Source organism: Sardina pilchardus, chromosome 14 (genome assembly GCF_963854185.1).
Source record: "Sardina pilchardus chromosome 14, fSarPil1.1, whole genome shotgun sequence".
Taxonomy (NCBI): Eukaryota; Metazoa; Chordata; class Actinopteri; order Clupeiformes; family Clupeidae; genus Sardina; species Sardina pilchardus.
This window is the reverse complement of record NC_085007.1, coordinates 19,267,973-19,290,711: the sequence shown is the minus strand read 5'-3', so window position 1 is coordinate 19,290,711 and position 22,739 is coordinate 19,267,973. Positions and strand designations below refer to the sequence as shown.

Genomic DNA, 22,739 nt, shown 5'->3' with positions numbered 1-22,739 from the left:
CGGACACTCGCTTGGAAGTCAGCAACTCGTCGCAACTGTCCTTGTCCTCTCTGTTGTCGCAAGCCTGATTCTGGACAGACACTCTGTTTGGTTGGACACTCCTGCTGTTTCTACTATTACACCTGTTCCGCCCTTGATAAACACCCTGAGGAACAGAAAACCAAACACACTCAAAAGGTCCATTTTCGGTTGTGTTATTAATATTCCTTTAATAAAGGTGTTTGCCATCATGGTTGGTTGAGTTCCAGTTGTACATAAGTGCACAGTCACTATATAAACATTAACATGGCATATTAATAAAAAATAAGATGTTATCAACATGTGAGTCCATACAATCGTACAATGTCATTGTCCTCAGCCCTCCAACAATCATTAACCAGTTGTGCCCTACATCAACAGATACTTGTGTTAACAAAGAGTATTAAAGATGGCTGAAGAATTTAAATCAGGCAGTTGAAACACTAATTTGGCAAAGACAGATGAAAACAATGATTTTTAGATGATTGTCAACACCAACTGTCAGTTAATGCACATCGAAGGAACATTTTTGAAAAATGTGCTTGATACAATTTCAAACTATTCTTAATTTTCTGTTACGGAACTAAAGCTTTTAGACAGTATGTACAGTTATTCATGTACCATTAACAGCAAGGATTGGATTCATTTTGGATTAATCAGACATTAAGCAATTGTTATGGTTAACATTATATTCTTCGATGAGATTAACGTCTTTTAACAATCTACATATTCATTGTGATGTTCATATGGAAACATGACAATGAGCCAAAAATACAGTCCATTTGACATTATTGGTATAGGTTTATTTTGCACAAAATATTATTGTATGCATAAGGATAGCATAAGGAATCAAGAGCTGAACACCTATTAATACAAACTGGCCTGGATCAGCAATAGCTTATTCTCTTTCTGAGAACCCTTACCTCAACTAACTCTTTCCATTAAAAACTATATTTCATTGACTTGGTTAGAAATGAATGACCTCATACAAAAATAATTAAAAAGAAACAATAGAGTAAATATATATAATAATAATATTTATACAATTTAACTGTATTTACAAAGACAGCCAGAGCTGTTGGCTAATGTATTATAGAAGACTTCTCTCTGAGATTTGGTCTCAGGTTTTTTGGGGAAAAAAAAAAACAGCATACAATTACTCTTTATAAAAGGTATGGTGATCTTTCAACTTGAGTCACTTATCGAATGCCAAGGGGAGGTCAATGCCTCCTTTGGTTCAATTCCTATTAGGCATGATGTCCTCTCTTTCATAACACCATTTCAAATGCCTTTCAGAGCCTCCATGTCAAATGCCTGCTTGAAAATGCACAGGTCCTTCTACAGTACAAGGCCAAAAAGATGAATGCGTTTAGAATGCAAAAGACGAAGCAACAATGTCAGCTGAATATGTAGTAGCTGTCTCTTCCAGCCTAAAGGCCTTGGGTCCTCCTCAGAACTGTGACAATTCCAGCCAAGAAATCCAGCTGCTTGTCCAGTCACTCGGTCACCATCAGTCATTCCTCACACAGCTGACATTGGCCAATTGTCCACAGTGAATGTGAATGGTCCGTCAGATGCGCACCCTTGTTGTCATGTGCTGGGGCGAGGTATTTGAACTGGAGAGAAGCTGCTCAGTGAAAGCAGTGAGCGAACCCTTCAGTTTGTTTTAAAAAATGTCTGATTTTCCCATGAGGCACTGCTCTAGAACACAAGTCTTTCCTCTGTATCAGATGGCAGGCCTGAGACTCTTGTCCATCTCTGCGACTCTGTGCGTTTAGCAAAAGGACACAGAGCCTTTGCCTGAAGATTAATGTGGAACCTGGGAGAAATGGGAAAATTCATTTGGCGTTCTCAGACGGGCCTTTAGTGCTTCCTGAAGGTCCGACTGGTGGTCTGGGAATGGGGAGCAGGAAGGCAGGGCTCTTCGACGCCGGCATCTTGGGAAAAGACTGAGTCCACCTCAGAAGAACACGTAGAACTACGGGTATCCAGGACGACCTGGGTGTAGGCATCCATATGCTCAGAGAGGTCCAGGTAATCCTACAAATGGAATCACAGACAAGGGCAACATTGCCTTAGTGAGACGGTGTGAAATTCAAACTGTCACTGGGGCTCCAATACCATGAAACATAAAGAGGGAGGGGAAATAATTTCCTGCCTTCTCTTTTGCCAGATGTAGGTTGACCATATGGTGTTGTCAGCATTTTTATTTATGGTAGCTAGGGTGTTTTTGTAAGACAACGATTCCAGTAAAACTAAAAGTCGGAGCCAAGATTTACAGAGCGAATGCCAATATCTATGACACCTGAGCCAATATCTACAACCGTGGGCGTGTGTAGACCCAGCATGCTCACCTGGTTGGCTGTCATAGACAGGATGCGGTCGAGGTCTTCCACAAGCTGTTTGAATGTGGGCCTGTAAGTAGGAACGGCGTGCCAGCAGTCTTTCATCATTAGGTACCTGAGGAGAAGAATGCCCCATTTATTCCAGCAGTAAAACGGAGCAGACCAGTACACAAACTCTTTTAGAAGCTGAGGTGGACGGTAGGAAAGAGTAAACAGTTGCTAATGGAAACACAAACAATGTCGGTAAAGACAGGAAAATAAACAAACAATCAAACAAAATACTGAACTAGACCAAATATACACACGCACAAATGACCAAATATTTATTGGCATATTTCTGAAGTGAAAGCTACAAAAATCAGCCTGAATGGTGTGTTGTGTGTGGGGACACCTACAGCTCCTGCGGGCAGGCAGACGGCCGGTCCATGCGATGGCCTTCCTTCAGGAGCTTGAAGAGCTCCTCCACGGGCACCCCTGGGTACGGAGACCCACCCAGGGTGAAGATCTCCCACAGTAGCACCCCGAAAGACCACCTGCGACAACAACCACGAGTAAGTAAGCGTTGGGGCAAAAAATCTATGGTGACATGACAGATTCAGACGTGGGTATATTAACCGCACGGGAAATAACGCGGAAGCACTTTCCGGACTAAGATTTATAGCAGTCGCCGAAGATTAATAAATTTGACTGTGAAAATAAACACTTCGTTTATCCCTCCCAGCCGACGCTGGCAAACGACCAGCTTGGTACACAGACCCAGGGAGGCATTAATTAATCACTTGAGCTTTAGTGATGACTCACACATCGCTCTGGTGCGTGTAGATCCGGTCAAACAAAGCTTCGGGTGCCATCCATTTTACAGGCAATCGGCCCTGGGAAGCAAAACAGAGCCTCTGTTAGCAATCGCTCACATCAACACAGCAGAGTACAGCGACCCCAAAGTGATGTATACTCTAAACAATATAAATGGCTAACCAAATCAAATATCATCCTAGCACACATAATGACTTACATCTGTAAAGGGATTGAACAATGATTTCATGCTCACATTTGTTGTCTTCTTGTAGTAGTCTATGTGATGAATGTCTCTGGCCAGGCCAAAGTCTGCTATCTTCATCACATTGTCTTCTGTGACCAAGACATTCCGGGCAGCGAGATCTCTGTGAATACACTAACAAACACAAACACACACACACACACATACACACACACACACACACACACAAAAAGTAAGCCCAGCTGCAAAACATCCACAAGCTTTTCAGTAAAAACATCCTTCACTTCCTTTACTTGAGGCAAAACTTCAGCGAAAAACAGGTCAAAACGTAAGCTAATTACAACAAGCCAGTCACAGCTCCAAGTGTGCTTGCCAGTCTCACCTTCTTGGATGCCAGGTACTCCATGCCCCGTGCCACCTGATAGGCACAGGAGACGAGGTCTTTGATGCACATGCTCTCCGATGGCACCTGGTCAGGGTTGTAGCAGTACTCCATGCCAGGAGGTCTACGGGCACGCAGGTACTCCCGCAGATTCCCTTTCGAGGCGTACTCCACAATCACGTACAGAGGCCCTGGGGACACAATTGGTAAGATGCCTACTTAGTGGAGACTCATTTTGAGGAGAACGCAAACCCTTCATAGGCCGTGGAAATGGGGTCCAGTGGAGGGGATTGTGTGGATGGACTGGATTCTCATTCACAGTGAAAGTCATTCTTATTCCTATTCTTAAAATCCTTCTTTTTATTCGTAGTCAAGTTCAGTTCTTCAAGCTCTCTCACCTTCTTGTGTGCAGGCTCCCAGCAGGTTGATGATGTTCTTGTGTTTCCCGATGATCTTCATCATCTCCATCTCAGAGATGAGATCCGAGAGGTCCTTCTCTGTGGCATCAGCTGAAATTAAAGTGACATAGTTACATATTATGGCAACCAGTGCTGGGCGGTTTGGTTGAGGGTTTGTTGTTTGAGTGATCGTAGACGCATCATTAAAATAACGTATTGTTGTTGTGGAATAAAAGAGCAACCAATCTTCTTACAAACAGACAAGTCCACTATTGTCTAAAACAATACAATAGAATAAAAGATTGTGGTAATACATTTTTCTGCTTGAGTCAAACTCCCCCTTAACTTACATTTGAGCATCTTGACAGCCACTTTGGTCACTCGGTTGGGCTTCTCCTTGTCCAGCCCCAGGGCCTCCCCCATAACCACTTGCCCAAAGCAGCCCTCTCCCAGGGGCTTCCCAAGGACCAGCCTGGGGACACAGCAACCCACACAGCAGTATGTTAGAGATCACGCAGCAGATTTTTCTTCTATCACACAGCGGATTATTTTCTATCACACAGCAGATTTTTCCTCTATCACACAGCAGATTTTTCTTCTATCACACCGCAGATTATTCCTCTATCACAGAGCAGTTTATTCTCTATCACAGAGCAGATTATTCCTCTATCACACAGCAGATTATCCCTCTATCACACAGCAGATTATTCCTCTAACACAGAGAAGTTGATTCTCCATCACACAGCAGTTTATTCTGCATCACACAGCAGATTTTGTCTCTATCACAGAGCAGAATTGTCTCAACCACACATCTGATTTCCCTCAGTCACACAACTGATCTGACTGTCACCCAGGTAAGTGGCGGTCAGGCCTTCACCTTTCCCTGAAGAACTCCCAGCGCGGGTCCTGCGGCAGCTCGTACTCGGTCACGCCGGGCAGCATGGGCGTCCCGCTGGACGAGAGGCGCGAGGGGCGCACCAGCATCGCCCCCGAGTGCAGAGAGGAGCTCGAGTCCACGGACACCTGCAGGCAGAGAGAGAGAGGTCAGACTCTGTGTGCCCAGTGACGCAGGGCAAACGCAGGGCGAACGCAAGCCAAAGCTGACAGAAAGAAAAGGAGAGAGTAAGCTGCATCCTGTTAGCTGTATTGACGCCATGCTTTAAGGCAGCTAGCAGAGGTTATTGTGATCGTATGATGGATGATGCAAAACCAGCTAAATAATCCAGATTTAAACCACAGGATGCTAAGGATGTTTACTTATTGCTTATTGTACATCCGCCTTCGTTAGCGCTTTTGCCTCAGCGTATTTGTCCAGAGCCTCAGCCTGAAGCGGTGCGGAGAGGAGAGAGCGGGTTAGTGAGTAAAGCTTCAAACCCCTTATCTACTTTCTGTTACCTGCTTGCGGAGGGGGATGCTCTTGGCCAGCTTGTGGACGGCCAGCTGGCCGTTGAACTCGCTCTTCTTGGAGGAGCTGCGGAGCTTGACGATGGTGGCCACGCCGGCCATGAGGGAGATGAGGAAGAAGCCCACGCAGTAGATCAGCACCTCCAGGTAGGTCTGAGTGGGCACGTCGGTCGGGGGCATGGCTGGGGGACAAGGGTTCAGTGAGGTCAAAGGTCAGACAGCTAGCCCCCACGTCAGGCACTCACAGAAGCAGCAGGTGTGACATCTCTGTTTACCCAGAGACAACTCCCAAGTTTATTTAGATCGTCGTGTCAACCATTCAGCTGCCACCCATTCATCGGAAGTGAACATGAACACACACACACACACACACACACATGCACACACACACAAACACACACACACACACACACACAGCAACAAGGGCCCCTGCTTTATTTTCAACCAGTGCATTTGACACTATTGGCATTGAGCAGGCAGCACAAACTCCTATTGTGGGCCCATAATGGCTCCTTTGTGGCATAGGATTTCGCCCCACATTCTCCGCCGGTGTGAGGCTGCAGCCGTTCCCTGCACAAGTATGAAACGGGCCCGTGTGCGCCAAAACACCCTGGGCGGCCACAATGGCTCCGGCCTCGCAGCGCATGGCTCCTTTATTTTACATCAAACGCAGGTCTACTGAGAGAGCTTTCAGATGTGCGGCGCAGAGGTAACCATGAAGGCTTAGATCAATTAAAGCTCTCGCTCGCTCTTTCTCTTGGGCACACACTCGTGCACACACACACACTCCTCACACACACACACACACTCTCTCACACACACACACACACACACACACACACACACACACACTCACATACTCATAAACACTTTGAACATTGGACATGTTTAAGACATTATGAATGAATATAAAAGTTGCATTTAGAGTTAATGGCACCTTGATAAATCAGAATTACATTTAGAGAAAGATCACACAAGTAATTTCACTTGTGCTTGGAAGAAGACAAGAAGCATGATCATTATGTTCATGTGTGGATCAACCAGGAGACTGACAACACATGCAAATGATCAGCTCAAACACCATACAATACTGTAATACTGATAGGACATTTCACAAAAAGAAATGCCATCAGCATTATAAGTAGATAGGAAAATAACACTTCAACTGCAATGCCAAAGTTGATGCTGATAAAAACAGTATCCATCATAGAAGTACTGATCTAACCAAATGTCTACTGAACTACTTTTGACATTTTAAATGATACCTTAGTATATATATCATTAAATATGTTGTTTCAGCCCAATATTGACAAGCAGTGAATGTGCAGACTTATGAGTCAAGTCTAAAATGACAAACAAAACAGAAAAATAAACAACGGTCAGACACAGGTGTCACTGTATAAGAGCCTAGTCTGTATGTTCAATTGATTGGTTTTAGAATATAAAATGTTTCCAGGTGTGCTTCATGCGACAGCCATAATGAAGTAATAATATAATGGGGAAAATGGGTAGGCTCGTAAATGAATAGCTATGAGATTCAGAACAGTTAGGTCCACCCAAATGTATTATATTTGTGTATGGCTGTGTTATCTTTAACACAATGAGTGTAACACATAAACTAGGCTCCACTGCAACACAAGTGTCCGACATGAGAAAACAATCACTGAGGTAAAGACCCAGAGTGGAAGAAAGGTAGAAAAGCAACAGAGGTCCAGAGGAACACAGGAAAGCACCGATACCTTTGACAACAGTCAACCATGCAGAGTGATGCGAGAGCCCGATAGAATTGCCTGCCAAGCAAGTATACTCCCCAGCGTCCTCGAAGGAGACGTTCCTCAGGAGCATAACCTCCATCTCCTTATCCGTGGTGTTGACGCCCGCCGCCTGCAGGAGAACAGAGAGGCAGAGCCCACAGACACCCACAATGTCAGGAAGAGCAGGAAAGAAGAGACCACAGAAAGAGAGGGGAACAGCACCTGGAGGAGACAGTGGAAAAAGGGCCACCCCATAGAGGGGGAGGAAGGGGCCCTTTCCCCCCCCAGCCCATCCTTGACCCGATCTCCAGTCCCAGTCCCCTCAGCTGAGAGGGGGACACATGAGTGGCATCAGAGAGCAGGAACAGAAGGAGCACCCACACCAAAACAATATGGCAACTCCCCAAAAAACACATAAGAGCACCTGCGTTGTCACGTCACCACCTAAAGAATGGAGGAAGCACACCTCCCCACCACCGAAAAAAACCCCACAACCACCTCCATCTCAACACACACGCGCCAGAGATGGACCACATGGAACTTTCCATCAGCAACCTAGAACATTCTGCTTGCTAGGTCTGCTGGGAGGTTCCATGGCACAGTCAAGAGTCGAAAGCGAACGCAAGGGTAAGGAACCGAGAGACAGGAAACATCAACCCATGCTCATGATCCAGGCCCACGAGCGGGCCGGCAACGGCCCATCTGAAAGGTTTACCTTGGGCCTTGTGCCTGAGGACCGTTAGCCAGGCCGACTGATTGGCCTCTCCTATATAATTGGACACTTTGCATATATACTCGCCCCCCTCCTCCTCAGTGATATTGTAGAGGGTCAGCACCTGGGTGTCCGAGCTATTGACCCCCGAGTGCTGGGGACAGCAAAACAAAAAGCAGCCATGAAAAACGGTGTTCTCCCATGACTCACATCTCTTCTTTTAAGAATCAGGAAAACATTAAATATCATTTAATATCTCATCTCTGTGATATGTCATGGTTCTATGATTATTTTAATGATTAACGCATTATCATCATCCATACTTCAGGTTAAAAATTAATACATAAAGACAGACTAACCTACTGTGCTACTCATAAAACATTTACTACTGAGGAATAATACTCTTATAACTTTCTGTTTACTGATGACTTGAAAAAAACTTTAACGCGTTTTACGAGCAAAAAAGGCAGTCCTTTGGCAAACAGAAGCGACCGGTTCTTACCTTGAGAATGCGGACGAAGGGCAGGCCGTCGGGGCCCACTCGACTCCCGTTCACCTCGATGTGCTTCAGCCACTGGATGTGCGGCTGCGGGTCGCTGAACACCTTGCACACGAACTCCACGTCGCTGCCCACCACGGCGGTGCGGTTAGCGGGCAGGCCCGCGTACAGGATGGGCCGGTGGGGCGAGCGCTCTGCGGGTGAGCACCGGAGAGAGGTCCACAGGTTAAGAGAGCGGAAACACAACCCAAACCCACTTAAAGAAATCCAATCGGACACCCTCCAACAAAGTTCACTTAAAGCGGACGGTGTACAGTTGTACAGCACTTTCCGCACACTCAATCGCAGAGATTGCTATGGCCAGAACATTAGTGGGACTCCAGTGAGAATTACTCACGAATTAATAACAACGAGAAAAAATACGTTTGAACTGACCTACTACGTCCAGTTGGTACGTATGGTTGATGCTGCCGTACTTGTTCTCCACCAAGCACGTGTAGTTGCCCTTATCTGAGGGCACCACTGACTCCATGATAATGGTCCACATATGCTCCCTCAGCTAGAGAGGTCAGTAAGGAAGAGAGAGAATTAGCACATGTGGAAAACTGAACGCTACATAGTAAACATTATATTTATGGTGGCTCTATGCGATAGTGGGTGAATGGACAGAGCCGCACTGTTGATACGTTTGTCTTTTTTTTCCAGCCTTGTTTATCTCAATCAAAATGCCCCTTTCAAAACATGCACACAGAGCTTGTTTCCTTTCAGAGAGGCAATCTATGATAACCTGTGACGGCTTTTCCTCGGTCGGCCAAAGGAAGAGAGTAACCCAAGCCTGCGGTGGGGTTTGTGTGTACATTCTAAACGAGGGGGGGGGGGGGGTGATGGCGGGGTGGGGGGACGGCTCAGGTGGCTTTCCCTGGGGGCATTCCCATTTAGCAGCTCACACCTGCCCATTGTGTGGCGAGGTGTCAACTTCTCGCCTCACAGTCAGGGTGTAAACCACCCCTCCCCCACCCCTTCTCCCAGACACACACACAACACACACACACAGAAACCCTGGCTGTAATTGAATGTTCAGCATAGGGATGATAAAATCGTATAACGTCTCTGTCAGGCCTGATCTGGTCAAGTGAAGAGAAGATTGGCATCTGTAAAGCTGTTGGTGGACGCACCTTGAAACCACCGATGCGATGGTCCCGTTTAAACTCCCTGCCGTTCTTCAGCCAGTGGAGAGTGGGCAAGGGGTTGCCGTTGGCCTGGCACCGGAACTTGACCGTTTTGCTGGCAGGGACGGCGTGCAGCTTCTTCTCCATCTTCTCGGGCTGAGCCCACCTAGGCGCCATTGCTGAAGAACCGGACAGGACGGGGAGGAGAGAGTCTAGAGATTAGTGGAGTTAACAGGAGGGTGCAAAAGTCACGAGCTACTCATGCCATGAGAGAAACAAGCTGCATAGATGGGATGACATTCACAGACGTGGATAATTTGTCCCACGCACAGAGATGCACATTGCACATGTGCATTTAGACTTACGCAGAAGCTTCTGGCTGCTTGACAGTTTGTTCTCTTCCGAGGAAGACTCATCATCATCCTCATCTTCAGACGAAGCCACTGCATCAGCTGCAGATAACGAGAAGAACATTTAGTGTTTAGTGAAAAGATAGTCAAGACTCATTACTACAATATATACACAAGATGCATACATTTGCAAGGGCAAAGCATCTGGACTAATGCCCATATTCATTTTCAACCACTAAATGTTTAAAAGACGTATTCTTCAGGAAACAGTAAAAAACAAACATTATGATCATTTTTCAATGAAATGTTTGCTTTGCAACACAGTGAAAAAAAAAGCCCTTTCAAACACTTCCTGCCTCCTCTCCCAGCTGTGCCCTCAGTGGAGAAAGGCCTGGCTCGGAGCACTGACCACTTGCGTCAGTGGCGTATACAAACTCAGACGGCGTGAGTCACCGCCGAGGCGTCTCTCCAAGACAAGTCCGAGGCTCACGCTCACACTCACGCTCACACGCTCGTGCTCATCACACTGCCTCACTGTGAGGCGATTCATAAGGAGGTGGCTGTCCAGGCGCTCAGAAGCTCAGAGGGGGTTCAGAGAGTACATCTCGGAGGGCTCCGCGGGCTCCCATGGTGCCTCCACACACGAGCAATCGGCGTGTTTCACAAACGCATTCCATGCAAAGGCTATTTAAGTAAAGTGAATTATGAAGAGCGACATCCAACCTTTTGTTGGCTGCTCTGGATAAAAACATCGGCTAAATGAATGAACCAAACATAGGACTCCTTACACACCCTTAAAGGGGCAAGCCAATACATGTCAGTGTTGTTTTTGAAATGCTTGTAGCCCATTCAAATAATTCCCTTTTTATCATTTCAATCCACCTGTGTCTAGATTTGGATGTGTTATGCCAACTTTGACATTATTTGTTTACCACTCATTCTCCTTTTAGCTGTTTACCATCCATACTCCTTATAGTTGGGGGAAGGGAACCTCTCCAAGTCTTTGTGCACTTTCACAGCCTTTGACCCCGTGACCTTGTTCATGGGCTTTCCTCCACGAGGGTCGTTCACACATACCTCCACCCGTGCGTGTGGCACATACCTGTGACGTTCACGGCGAAATAGGCGCTGTGGTTGCCCCGCGGGCCCTGGCTAAAGCAGCCGTACAGGCCGGAGTCTGCCGGCTCGGCGGCCTCGATCTCCAGCACGCGGCCCTCGCGAGCCAGCGGCGCCCCCTGCTTGGTCCACCTGACCTCCCGCTGCGCCTCCGCGGCCTCGAAGCATGCCAGCGCTAAACGCTCTCCCGGGAACAACGTGTACAGCTCCATTTTCACCTCCGACTGGACTGGTGGTGGACGAAACAACAAAAATGGCATGCATTTGGGTGTCTGGGGCTTTGGAGACAAAGAAAAAACGATTTTGTATTTTTTTCCCCTCCAAAGACCAGAGGGACAATGGCTGCTAAAGCGGGGGAAAGCCGAAAAGGGAAAAACCGCCACCAAATAAAACAGTGCACCCGCCAATGAAAAGCCACCGCTGACCAGAGACAGACCGAAGAATCCCCTAAACGCGACAGCAGAGGGTAAACCAACAAAGGCCGGAGAGGACAGGACACACACTTAGAAGCAGCCGCCACGTGAAATACATTCTAAAAATGCATCCATATTTACAACATTGAGGCCCATCTATGAATATTCCATCAAACTGTGCCACGGAGAGTTGCTGAGTTTAACGTGAAAAAGGAGGAAGACTTCAGAGGTGTATGCAAAAGTACCAAACAACTGTGGGCCACTGTGAATGGGGAAAGGAAACAGTTTAAAGATTAACTTCTCTTATTCATTAAAGGCATTTGAGATTGAAATGAAGTCGGCCTCTCTTCATGTAGACACAAAAGCCAGAGAAAGCTCTGATGCTATAGAGGGCCAAGCACACATGACTTTTGTTTCTCAAAATACTCATTCAAAACCAAAGCAGCCGCCCCCTGCTTAAGGTCATCGTAATTGTCAAACAAGCCAATCCCCTTCCTTTTGTCTCTGCAAAATGTCTAACAATGCAGGAGGGTCCCGTGGCAAGTGAGGGGGTTGGTGGGCTAGCCAGGGAGTGGAAGGTGGGGGGGGGGGGGGGGGGGGTACGTTTAAAGACATGCAGGGAGGCCTGTAGCAGCAGGTTACCCCTGCCAGTTGTCATGGAAACCCTACTTGAGCCAAGGGGAGGTATTTCCTGGATCACAGGCCCCTTAATCCCGGCAGGAAAAAGGGCTAAGGGGGGTAGGATCAGCTTTCTGCTTAAAAACCCAGCCCTGAGTGAAGTGCAGGAGGCTACGGAGGGAAGCGAGCTGCGTGAGGGCACGTCTAACCCCCAATACAAATTTAGATCTGATCTGAAAACAGCGGGACCCCCTCTACCCCTGACCAATCCTCCACTTTCCCCAGCTTAATCCCCCGTACGAACCCTCTCCCTGGGCTGATCTCGAGCCTGTTACCTTGTTTCCTCCAGACCTTCCTGCTGATAGAACCTCTGGTAAACATTCCAGCGACTTATCAGAGCAGAGAAATCAGTGACGGGAGTGCGCATGCTTGGGTCCACACAGTCCTAGTAGTTTTGATAAGCACAGTCAATAGTGCAGTCAAAAATCAATGTGCTTCAATGTGAACTTTTGTTCCGTTTTATTTACTTGGCTAAAACCTCTTCCGATTTTCTCTTTATCTGTGTGTCTAAGAGCCTGAGCAAACAGGACAAAACACACGCCCTAGTCCGGAGAATATAACAAATGCATCTTTTCACTCACAATGTTACACTGACTTTTTGGGTAGCAGACATCTAGAGCTATGGGGTCTGACCTTTAAGGAACCAAAGCCTCAGCCCCTCTTCATAAATTACAGACAAAGCATTGTAATTAAGGGTGTGAATGGGCAGCAACCCTCCCCGTCGGTCTGTGTAGGCCTGCATTCAGAGCATATCTCCGAACATAAGCACAGACCACTGGAGATTGGACCAAGACAAGAGCAGCCACGAACAAACACAAACTGTTCTCTCTTCAAAATTGGAACCAGTCAACAACACGCTGGGAAAGAGAGAATGGTGCAAAGGGAAGGGCATAAAATCTCGAGACGGGTGGCAGAGGGGTCGGAAATTTGTAGCAGCTTTTGTTTCTGGAGCCCTGCCATTACTTAAAAAAACCCAAGCCTAAGTTCAATTTAGATGTTTTTGTGCGCTGACATAAAACAGGACGTTGTGGGATGCAAAACAAAAAAAGGTATTATATACATGAGTTCTTTTGACAGAAAAAAGGCAACAAAAATTCAGCTGTAAAACAGATGGTTGCATGTGTGAACCAGGAAAAAAATGCTTTCATGGTAGGAAAAGGGGAACTCGGTCTGAAAGGAGTCAGGTTTTTATTTGGGCTGGCATGTCATTCCAGAGCCAGTCTGACCAACCAAAATATTCTGCTCAAATTCACAGACAAACATCACGTCATCCCTGCCCGAGGTTCATCCTAAAACTGCAGCAGGTCTCAACTAGTCAGGCCCTGAAAAGAGAGAGGATTGAGTTTCAGCCCCTATTCAGCAGGGATAATTCAGACCATCTGATTTCCTAAAACTCTTCTCACAAAAAACTCCCAGAGCTATGCCTGCCATGTTTTTTTTTTACGCTTTTGTTTTTTGTTGCTCACAGCCCCCCTTGTGAGACTTAACATTTTCGGACGACGCTGCACAAACTGCGCTCCGCTGCAAAATGCAGCTAGTCAAATCGTGTGTGACAGCGTAGTTAATCTACCAGATTTGGTGTTCGGCATCGAACTTGGCCCGAGATTCCACAGAGGAAGCAATGGGCCTAGTGGACTGCTGTTGGGATTTCCTGCCCGAGCAGTAAATAGTGCTGTGCACTGCCAGACTGCAGCGTCCAGGTCTCTCACTGAAAAAGTATTCCACATTGCACTAAGAGCAGGAAGGAGAAAGGACTGAGAGAGGGAGAGAGAGGGAGAGAGAGAGAGTGAGAGAGAGACTGAAAAAGAGACTGAAAAAGAGGAAAAGCTAACAAAAACAAATCAAAGGGGAAACATGTGGAAAGTCCGCGGCTGGGTTATTTCCCTGCCAACCCACGAGTCATGAAATTAGGGTGCTCTGTCACTCAAGCTGTGACCCAGTAAGTGCAAAGCACAGCATGGCATCTGTGCATGTGTGTGTGTGTGTGTGTGTGTGTGTGTGTGTGTGTGTGTGTGTGTGTGTAGGCTGACGTGCCACCACTGCAGTATATGTGCCAATACGTTGTGTGAATTAAAGCCACAAACACTCACATAACGACTGCAGCGTGGACAGGAGAGGTATCGGGCTCAGGTGATCCCAGAGAAAGACTACACTTCTTTACACTAACTAGTTTGACTACTCCCTGCGCCCTTGGAGGGGGGGGGGGGGGAAGATTCCCATGATAACTAGCCAGGCTGCTCCCATGGCCCAAGCCAACCATCAATCCCTGTCCCTTTGCTCATTCTGCCGAAGAGAACTCCCATGATTCCCAGAAACATGATCTCCAAGGTGAACATCGGCCTGAGGGTGGAGACCCAACCTTTTTTGTTTCGTTCTCTTTTTTTGGCCACTGGTACGTTAATTTATAGTTTCCCTGGCAGATAGCTCTTCCCTGCCTGACACCAAATACCTCGACAAAACAAAGGGAGGTGCAAAGGAGAAGACCCCCCCACACACACACAATCTTCCACAAAAGACGGCCAGATTCCTACACTTCCATATCACTGACTTATGATAAAGCCCTTCTTTCAGCTATCACACACACACACACACACACACACACACACACACACACACACACACACACACACACACACACAGGTGTGAGCGCATAAAGACATAGGCACCCTCCAAACCCAGACAGAGCGACCTGCCCCAGAGACGGATACTTAAGCGCAGGGTATAATTCTCTTGGGCTTTGTTTAGGCAATTGCACTCGCTTAAGTTTCTTAATTGCAAGCAATTTCAGCCACGCAGACCCTCGCTAGGCTGTGCTTACAGGCCCATCAGACATTCTTAGGAGTGATTAAACCCTCCCATTTGAATGAGAACACTACATTTGACTGAATGTGAGGACTCTGGGGGTATGGCCGCTTACCACCATACTGTGGAGCCAGTGTAATGCTAATCGTGTCTGCATTGCTCAGACAAAAAAAAAAACAGAGGGAGAGACATGGAAAAGGCATTACTGTAAAAATCTTGTAAAATGGGAAGAGCAGGGTGTACACTGTGTGTCCACACAAAAGAATCCGAGGCCTTATTTCATCTGAGACCCAGACGCTTTCGCATACTGAGCGTATCCTTTCAAGTCTGTCGTTCAAAGATTACACAGTCTCTGTAATTCATACATTACAGGAGGCAAACAGAGAACCTGTCCAACGTCTCGAGAAAAGCATGCACGACAACAAAAGCCAAGGAACGTGTGAGACAAAAAAAGAGAGGGAGAGAGAGAGAGAGAGAGCAGGAAGAAGAAAAAAAGGAAAACTGCAAGTCATTAGCATCTGGAACGTGAAAGCGTAAAGGGGCCTGATGAGTTCCAGCCATGCTAGTTAACTCCACATCAAAACAGAGCTGGCAACAGCCGAAGGAGCCAAGACGCCAAGATGGCTGCCTTGGGAGGCGGGGTCCTCTGTTCGCTTCACATCAAACGACCCCCATATCACTTTTGACCAAAGTCATTCCAAGTGAGAGCCAGGCCATCAATCACTCATGAGCCACTCCATGCTCAAAGTCAAAGATCTGGAGGCTATGTACTGTATATATACAGTATAAAAAAGACTGTTTATGTGACACAGCTTAGTATTAAACACCATATCTATTACGGGTCCTAATCTTGGCTTAACAAACAAATATCTGAGCATCATTGGCTTACTGGAGAAAATTAATGTTTGGATCAAATTTACTGAAAGAGCTGACAAAGATACTGTCATCGTATACAAGTGGAAAGACAAACAAGAGGCCCTGTGTGGAATAATGAAATCACGGCACCAATTCCAAGTTTCCAGCCGATTCTGATCCAGAAGGTTAAACCACACAGTGGATGTTAACCAAATCATGAAGTGGAATAATGATGCCAGGGAAGGCAAGGATAACAAAGACGTCATTTCTGAAGCGCCCGCAAACTCTTGTTATGCTGAATTGTGTGTGTGTGTGTGTGTGTGTGTGTGTGTGTGTGTGTGTGTGTGTGTGTGTGTGTGTGTGTGTGTGTGTGTGTGTGCGTGTGTGTGTCTGTGTGTGTGTGTGTGTGTGTGTGTTTATGCACTTGTTTTCAAAGAGACGGAATCCTACACATTCACATCTGGCTGATCCCATGGAAAACAAGAAGAAACTCCAGGCAAAAGGTAACAGACCAGCACCAGAAAAAAACCCCATCCTCCCTTGCTGTACTCTCTACAACACACCTTTAGCCCACACACACACACACACACACACACACACAGGCGGGCATGCAGGGATGCGTCAGCGGGTACCTTGATCGGTGACGGCCGGTCTCGCTCGCGCCCCCGTCGGCAGCTGGGTCAGCACGGCCCACAGGAGGAGCAGACTCCATGACAGCAGCATTCTGTGGGCGCCCATTCCGCTGGCAGAGGCAAGGCACGGGGCGACGCGTTCAGACAGCTGGGGGCATCAGCACAAGGCCATGTGCTCCGCTGCAGGTGAGCTTACCTGTCAGGAGGAGAGAATACGTAAGCATCAAACAGCCAAAGAGACCACATCATAACATCAGACTTTGGAGAAGAGTGGTTTGAGCCAAGCGACCGATTCTTTTTTTCCCCAACCATTGCTTCTCATGATGCATTGAATCCAGAATGCTTATATCGCAACTAACATTGAGTTCAGTGACCGTTTATTTTGAAGGGTTGTGTTCCCTCAGACAGCTGACCCACTGACCCTGGGATCAAGTCTGCTGGCTGATCTTAGGCTACAGTTTTCCATTTCCCATAACTCATAACTAGGGTGCAGTTCATGTCTGTCCAGCCACTCCTCGAGACAGCCGCAGTGAGCGTCTTCTCCTGACCACGTCCACTGACAACCAGCGGCCACAACAGCAACAGCAGCAGCAGCAGCAGCAGCAGCAGAATTCCCCTCGTCCATAAAGCTCTTGGTACAAAGACCAGATCCACCTGATTGGCTAAAACCATAAAGCCACCCCGTTATAAACTCCATCTGCTGGGCACTAATGCTTCCTCTGAAACCACAGACCCTTTCAGTGCTTATTAAAGCCGAAGAAGATTAATGAGTTTTTTACAGTGCATCTTTCCAAAACATACACACGAGGGCTGGACCCAGAAGTGAGTTCCATTCACTGTGTATAAAAACACTCTCACCGCTAATAGAAAAATAGACGTGGTTTCAGGCATACAACAACCGTTTTTTCCACAAAGAACACTTTTAAAGGAGTTATTTACATGTAGAAGTTTATTTCTATTCTGCCTGAAAGAGCTTATAGGAATAAGTAGACCTACTTGGGGGGAAAGCTCATAGTGAAATAGCTGTTAGCGGAATGGCTAGGAGCAGCTGTGAGGAGGTGTTGAGAGGTGGTCTAAGAAGTGTGAAGCACACATCTGTTAATGTTATCCCCCCCAGGGATTGCCACTTGTCACTTGTTTCCTCTCGGAGGCCAACAACGCCTCAGACCCAGCCAAACGTCCCACAACAAAGGGCTGGCCATCCCAGAGTTGTTTTTAATGCCACCCTCCTCCGACCATTAGGCAAATGACCATTTGCTCCCACTTGTTCCCTACCTCTCCCAACTCCCCTGAGAGAAAGCAACACACAGAACTCCAATTAGATCCATTTGTTATGCTTTCTAAAATAAGGGCAGGGCTGCTGACTGGCATCTGGGCCACTTGTATCACTTCCATAAGGTCTCCTCCAATACCTACGGTATATATATATTCTATATCTAAAACAATACTTTTCACATATCAAATTGTCATGCCTCTCAAATCCACGTGGAAGAAAATGAAATATCTTTAGGAAAATGAACATGAATGCAGAAGGTCTCTATATTTCCATGTTTTCTCCTCTATTTAGCTAAATATATGAGCTTGTCTCTTGATTCTGATGTCCTCTCACCAAGAGTATGCCCGTGGCCAGGGCTAAAACAGGCAGGCTCCTGTCAGTGCACTGCATGGCGCTTGGCTACTCAAAGTCTACGAGGCTGTAAAAAGATACAGGACCCTCAGGTCAGCTCTCTTTGGGGACGTGCTCCAATTGACATACGTCTTCATGTGCTATCAGGTTTTTTCCCTCAGTCCATCCCCTACTGCTTCTGGATGGCAAGAGAGAGGGGAAAAAACACACTTCCTCTTTCTCTGCTGTGATATCAAGACCGTGTTGAGATGGACTCATAAAAGTGATGAATGAAGCGTGTCCATACATTATTGGGGCCTGATTTTATGGCCTCAATGGCAAAAGTGTTCATCACGCTAAGGTCTTCGTCCTTCAGGGTTTTTCCTGCAAAGCGATAAAAAATGCCAATGCAGACTCCGACCCCAAATGAAAAATGCCAAGTGGCCACGTGCGTCAGGTTTATGAAGATATCATTAATGCAGTTCACTTCACCGAGGGAGACCATAACTCTCTCCCCAGCAGTAAACTTTAAAAATCTCTTAAATTAATGAGAGCCTCCACAAAGATTTATGAAAACAAAAGTTACTGCAGCAGTGACTTTCCTGAGAGAAATCTCAGCACCTTATATGCATTTCTGGCAACATGAGAAACATTAAAACAGACTCTACAAAAGTGAGACTGCGTTAAGCAAAGTTATGGGAATGGCAATAAATGATTTAGCCAACGAGCCTGAGGACAATCAGACATTACACTCTGTCTTGCCCTGATTTGTTTACCTCTCCCAAATGTACACTCAAATTATGTGTACATTTGCACACACACACAGTCCCTATGTTCTAACACCAATGTGACCTTGCACAATGGGCGTGTCAGCAGGAGAGAATGCGGAGATCTTTCTGGAAGATGATGAATTTCTCTATCATACACGAGGGATTAGCAGAGGAGTGCCTGTGCCCAGCATTTGCGAATAGGAATATTTTTTTCCCATTCGCGACTGGCCTTGTCCCATGAACCCCCACAGATGGCTGCCGTTTCTGGGAAGCAGATCCGATTTTTCGACCCAAAGGCCCTCAATGTTTTCTTCTCGGAATGAGATTCCGTCTTTCCTGAACTTCCTTTCCAGAGAGCCTCACCTACGCACCTACAGCTACAAACACACACGCAAACAGACAGAGACACACAAAGACACACACACACACACACACACACACACACACACACACACACGACTCAAAGTAGGCCTCCCACTCCTGCTGTCATAGTAACATAGTCAGCCCCACCTGTACAGCTCTCTGTCAAAGTCTATTACCTGTGAGGTGGAAAATACCACAGGAGCTACCTCACAGCTATGGATACAGAAAGGTTTACTGCTTCTTTTTACTACGGATCTCAAGCCAGAAGTGAATACTTATCTGTCCAGGACCTGAGGGACATTACACTGAGACAATGATTGCAATATTGAATAATCTAACAGACCAGAGGAGGAGAAATTCTGCAATGGAGAAAACTGAACTGCTTACACCACCAAAAGAAGCTTACAGCTTGACGAAACTTGTCAAGCACAAGTGAGAGGCTATAACACTGCACACCATGCGGTGTGCAAAACCCTAGTCCCTATATGAAAACAATAGGCATGTTAGGCCTGTATTTTGCCAAATATTGGCCACCCAGGCACACTGAATCCTCTTCTTCCTACCTAGGCTTTGGTGGGGGTAGCTGGCGGTAAAGCCAGTGAATAAGCCCTTTGTGATAATTAAAGGTTTGGGTCGACTCTCTACCCCCCTGTGAGCTGAGCCCTTGCTCTTAATTACTGAGCTCCTGCATCCATGCATGACATTCCTCGGCTCTGTGTTTGTTTTCCGAGACAGGGACCCTGTCTCTGCTCAGTCTCAGTCTTTCCTCGTCTCATCCATCCTCATCCTCCTCGCCTGTGATGATAATTCACCCAGGCGCCTTTCACCTGGAGCTGCTAAGATTCCCACGGAAGTTCCCTCAACCCATCCATTTTGTTTGGGAGTTGAACTCCTCAGAACAATCATGAAGAATGGCTCAAACAGGCTCGGCCTAAATGTCAATGCTAATGCATAAACAACTGACAATGTAGGCTATTTTATTCTACATTTGTGGACTGTTCTAGTAATCAACGACACTTGCTAATCTCTCTCTCTTTATCTCTCTCTGTATATCTCTATATTTATATATATATAATGCATGTAAGAATGTATAAACAGGTACATTTGTAAACATATGAATGGCAATTGATGCACATCATCTACAAAAACCCATTATAAACAATAACCATTGACTATTTGTGAGTGACCCAATGAGGTTAGAGACGTCTTCTCTCTCTCTCTCGGCAGGAGCAAGAGAGCCTTCTTGGAACTACACAGCCAGCTCCCTGAGCTTGCCCAGGAATGGCATCCCATTCCACTGCTCTTATCAGAGCCCAGAAAATGACACGGAGGCAGCATTAGCAGTCCCAGGAACCGGCAGAGGTAGTCACAGTGGCTGCTCTGGGGAAGGGGAAGAGGGGGGGTTGACGGAGAGATGGTGGAGAGCAACACAGCCTGACCAGGTGCAGAAACCGAGCGGGATCCTCTTTCAGCACAAGGCAAAGTTAGTCATTCAATTTGGCCTCCCTCCAGATGCCAAGGAAGGGTATGCCACTTAGCTATAACTCACAGACTGAGCAGTGCTGAAACGGCCTGGGGCTTGTGCCAACACTTTCACCTGAGGCTGCTAGAGCTCTGGAGACAAAGAAAGAACGCTGCCTACTAAATCACCAGTCCCAAATGATTAAGTCCACCAAAACTCAGCGTCATTACTATATTTAGAGACTTTAGTCCGTTCGCTGTGCAGCAACACTGGAAAATATCAATCAATGTGTGTCAGTGAGGAAAATACTCCTGACTAGAGGCAAGCATCCCAAATTAGTATATCAAACATTAAACACATAACCAATAGAGAGTTTAACTTAAGTTTGAGACCTCTGGAACACTGAACTGTGACCTCTGATACTGAACACCAACATTGTAGCCTGTGTGAACTGTGCCTGTATGACCACTGAGAGATACAAGATTTTACAGATACAGTATGCCTGCCAAAATAATGAAACTACATTCCAAACCATAGTTACCCTTCAGCTTTGCCCCCCCCCCCCAAAAAAAAAACATTAAGGCACCTAGACCTATATCGACAACCCTCGCATATTTAAAACGTCACGAAGGCCGAAGGGCCATTTTCATTTACATTGGTATGCAAAATAACCACACATGCCAAAACAATGAGGTATTCTTATGCCAGTCCTCAAACTGCGAGAGGACCTAATCTAGTTTAATCATTTATGTCGAACAACTGATTAAAGGAGAAAAACTCGGAGTATAGCTAAAATTAGAGTAATAACGTCAACTTCAAATCAAACTCTCCAAAGATGGGTTGACCCTCATGGCAAGTGGTGCAACTTGCGACAAAATGTGGCTAGAGGTTTTATTTACTAAAACTTTTATCAGAGCGCATTCTACAATCACCAGCTGTTTGAATTCATAAACCGCCTCTGTATGAATTTTGATGTTTATGTGGGGAAACCGCTGGGACCGCATGCAGCAGACATGCACACCCTAAAACTACCAGTGACCTAAATGGTTCATTATGCTATTTCATTACAACCTGAGAGAGTCAAAGCTATGAAACATATTCGGAAACAAACTGGGAGTTTGTGTAGGATACAATGTATCTCCATTAGCCCACTAATGTAATAGTAGTAGCCTACACTAGTTACATAGTAACTACAACGTTTATTTGCATTCACCGGGTAGGCTATATGGATGGATGAATCCAAGGGCGCATTGGGGAAAAAACAGCATACAGAGTAACATTGGATTTCTGATATTGATGAAATGTATATCTTCAGCGTAAGTTTTCATTCGAGGAAGAAAGGGCGATCAAATGCAAGACTGGTAGCCTACAACATATCACATCAGCTCTGATCCACCTTTTAAAGGTAGCCGCTATTAGAAAATAAATGTTTGCAACAGTAAACCCACAGCATGGTTGTAAGATGAACATAACAGCAGACAACTTACCCGATTATTCCACGTATATTTACTGACAGGAAAGTGGAGCGTTTTGATGAAGTGCTGCAGATCCTAAATCCTCCAATAGTTTGAGTGGCAGAAGCTGGGCGCCACAATGCGTCCAGGAATGTCCATAGAACGAAAATCGAGTTGAATCTAAAGTCACCGTTCAAACATCACTCGTGAATGCATGTTAGTGAGTAATCTAACAAAGCAAAATGGTTCCCTAACCAGATAATACAACAGCATAAATTAGCATTAAACCGCAACTATGCGTATTTCGACGAACCTGATCTTAACTAAACCGTGGGAAACTCTGCGTTATTGTCTCGGAAGGGGGATGGCGACGTGTTCCCCCTCTAAACAGACCAAAAAGTTATGTTTTTCTTAATAAGGCTAAGACCTGTCTCTTTCGCTGAACAACTCAACAGCACGCTTGCTTATATATTGGAAAATGAAAAGAGTACAGCCTGCTATTGCTTGTCTTCCAGCTTCACTCCGCTTTCAGTCTTTCGTAGTGTTTCTATCCTGCCTCA

General features: G+C 46.2%; 1 protein-coding gene across 5 annotated transcripts; it reads right to left on the bottom strand.

The window, feature by feature from the left end:
* Positions 1-202: 202 nt before the first annotated feature.
* On the bottom strand, positions 203-22,732 carry fgfr1b (fibroblast growth factor receptor 1b). Of its 5 annotated transcripts, none has more exons than XM_062553909.1 (18): positions 22,209-22,732; positions 16,525-16,715; positions 11,131-11,373; positions 10,044-10,130; positions 9,685-9,857; positions 8,945-9,068; positions 8,513-8,703; positions 8,014-8,164; positions 5,536-5,726; positions 5,018-5,163; positions 4,491-4,612; positions 4,141-4,251; positions 3,743-3,933; positions 3,412-3,534; positions 3,165-3,235; positions 2,759-2,896; positions 2,373-2,478; positions 203-2,058 (listed from the first exon to the last, which is right to left on the bottom strand). In XM_062553909.1, exons 2-18 carry the CDS (start codon positions 16,628-16,630, stop codon positions 1,882-1,884), a joined length of 2,451 nt encoding a protein of 816 aa, XP_062409893.1. In that variant the 5' UTR covers positions 16,631-16,715; positions 22,209-22,732; the 3' UTR covers positions 203-1,881. The 5 variants fall into 5 exon arrangements, with proteins under 5 accessions (XP_062409893.1, XP_062409892.1, XP_062409894.1 ...); XM_062553908.1 differs by having other exon boundaries at positions 16,525-16,720; positions 22,213-22,732; XM_062553910.1 differs by lacking the exon at positions 8,014-8,164 and adding an exon at positions 7,284-7,428 and having other exon boundaries at positions 16,525-16,720; positions 22,213-22,732.
* Positions 22,733-22,739: the final 7 nt, after the last annotated feature.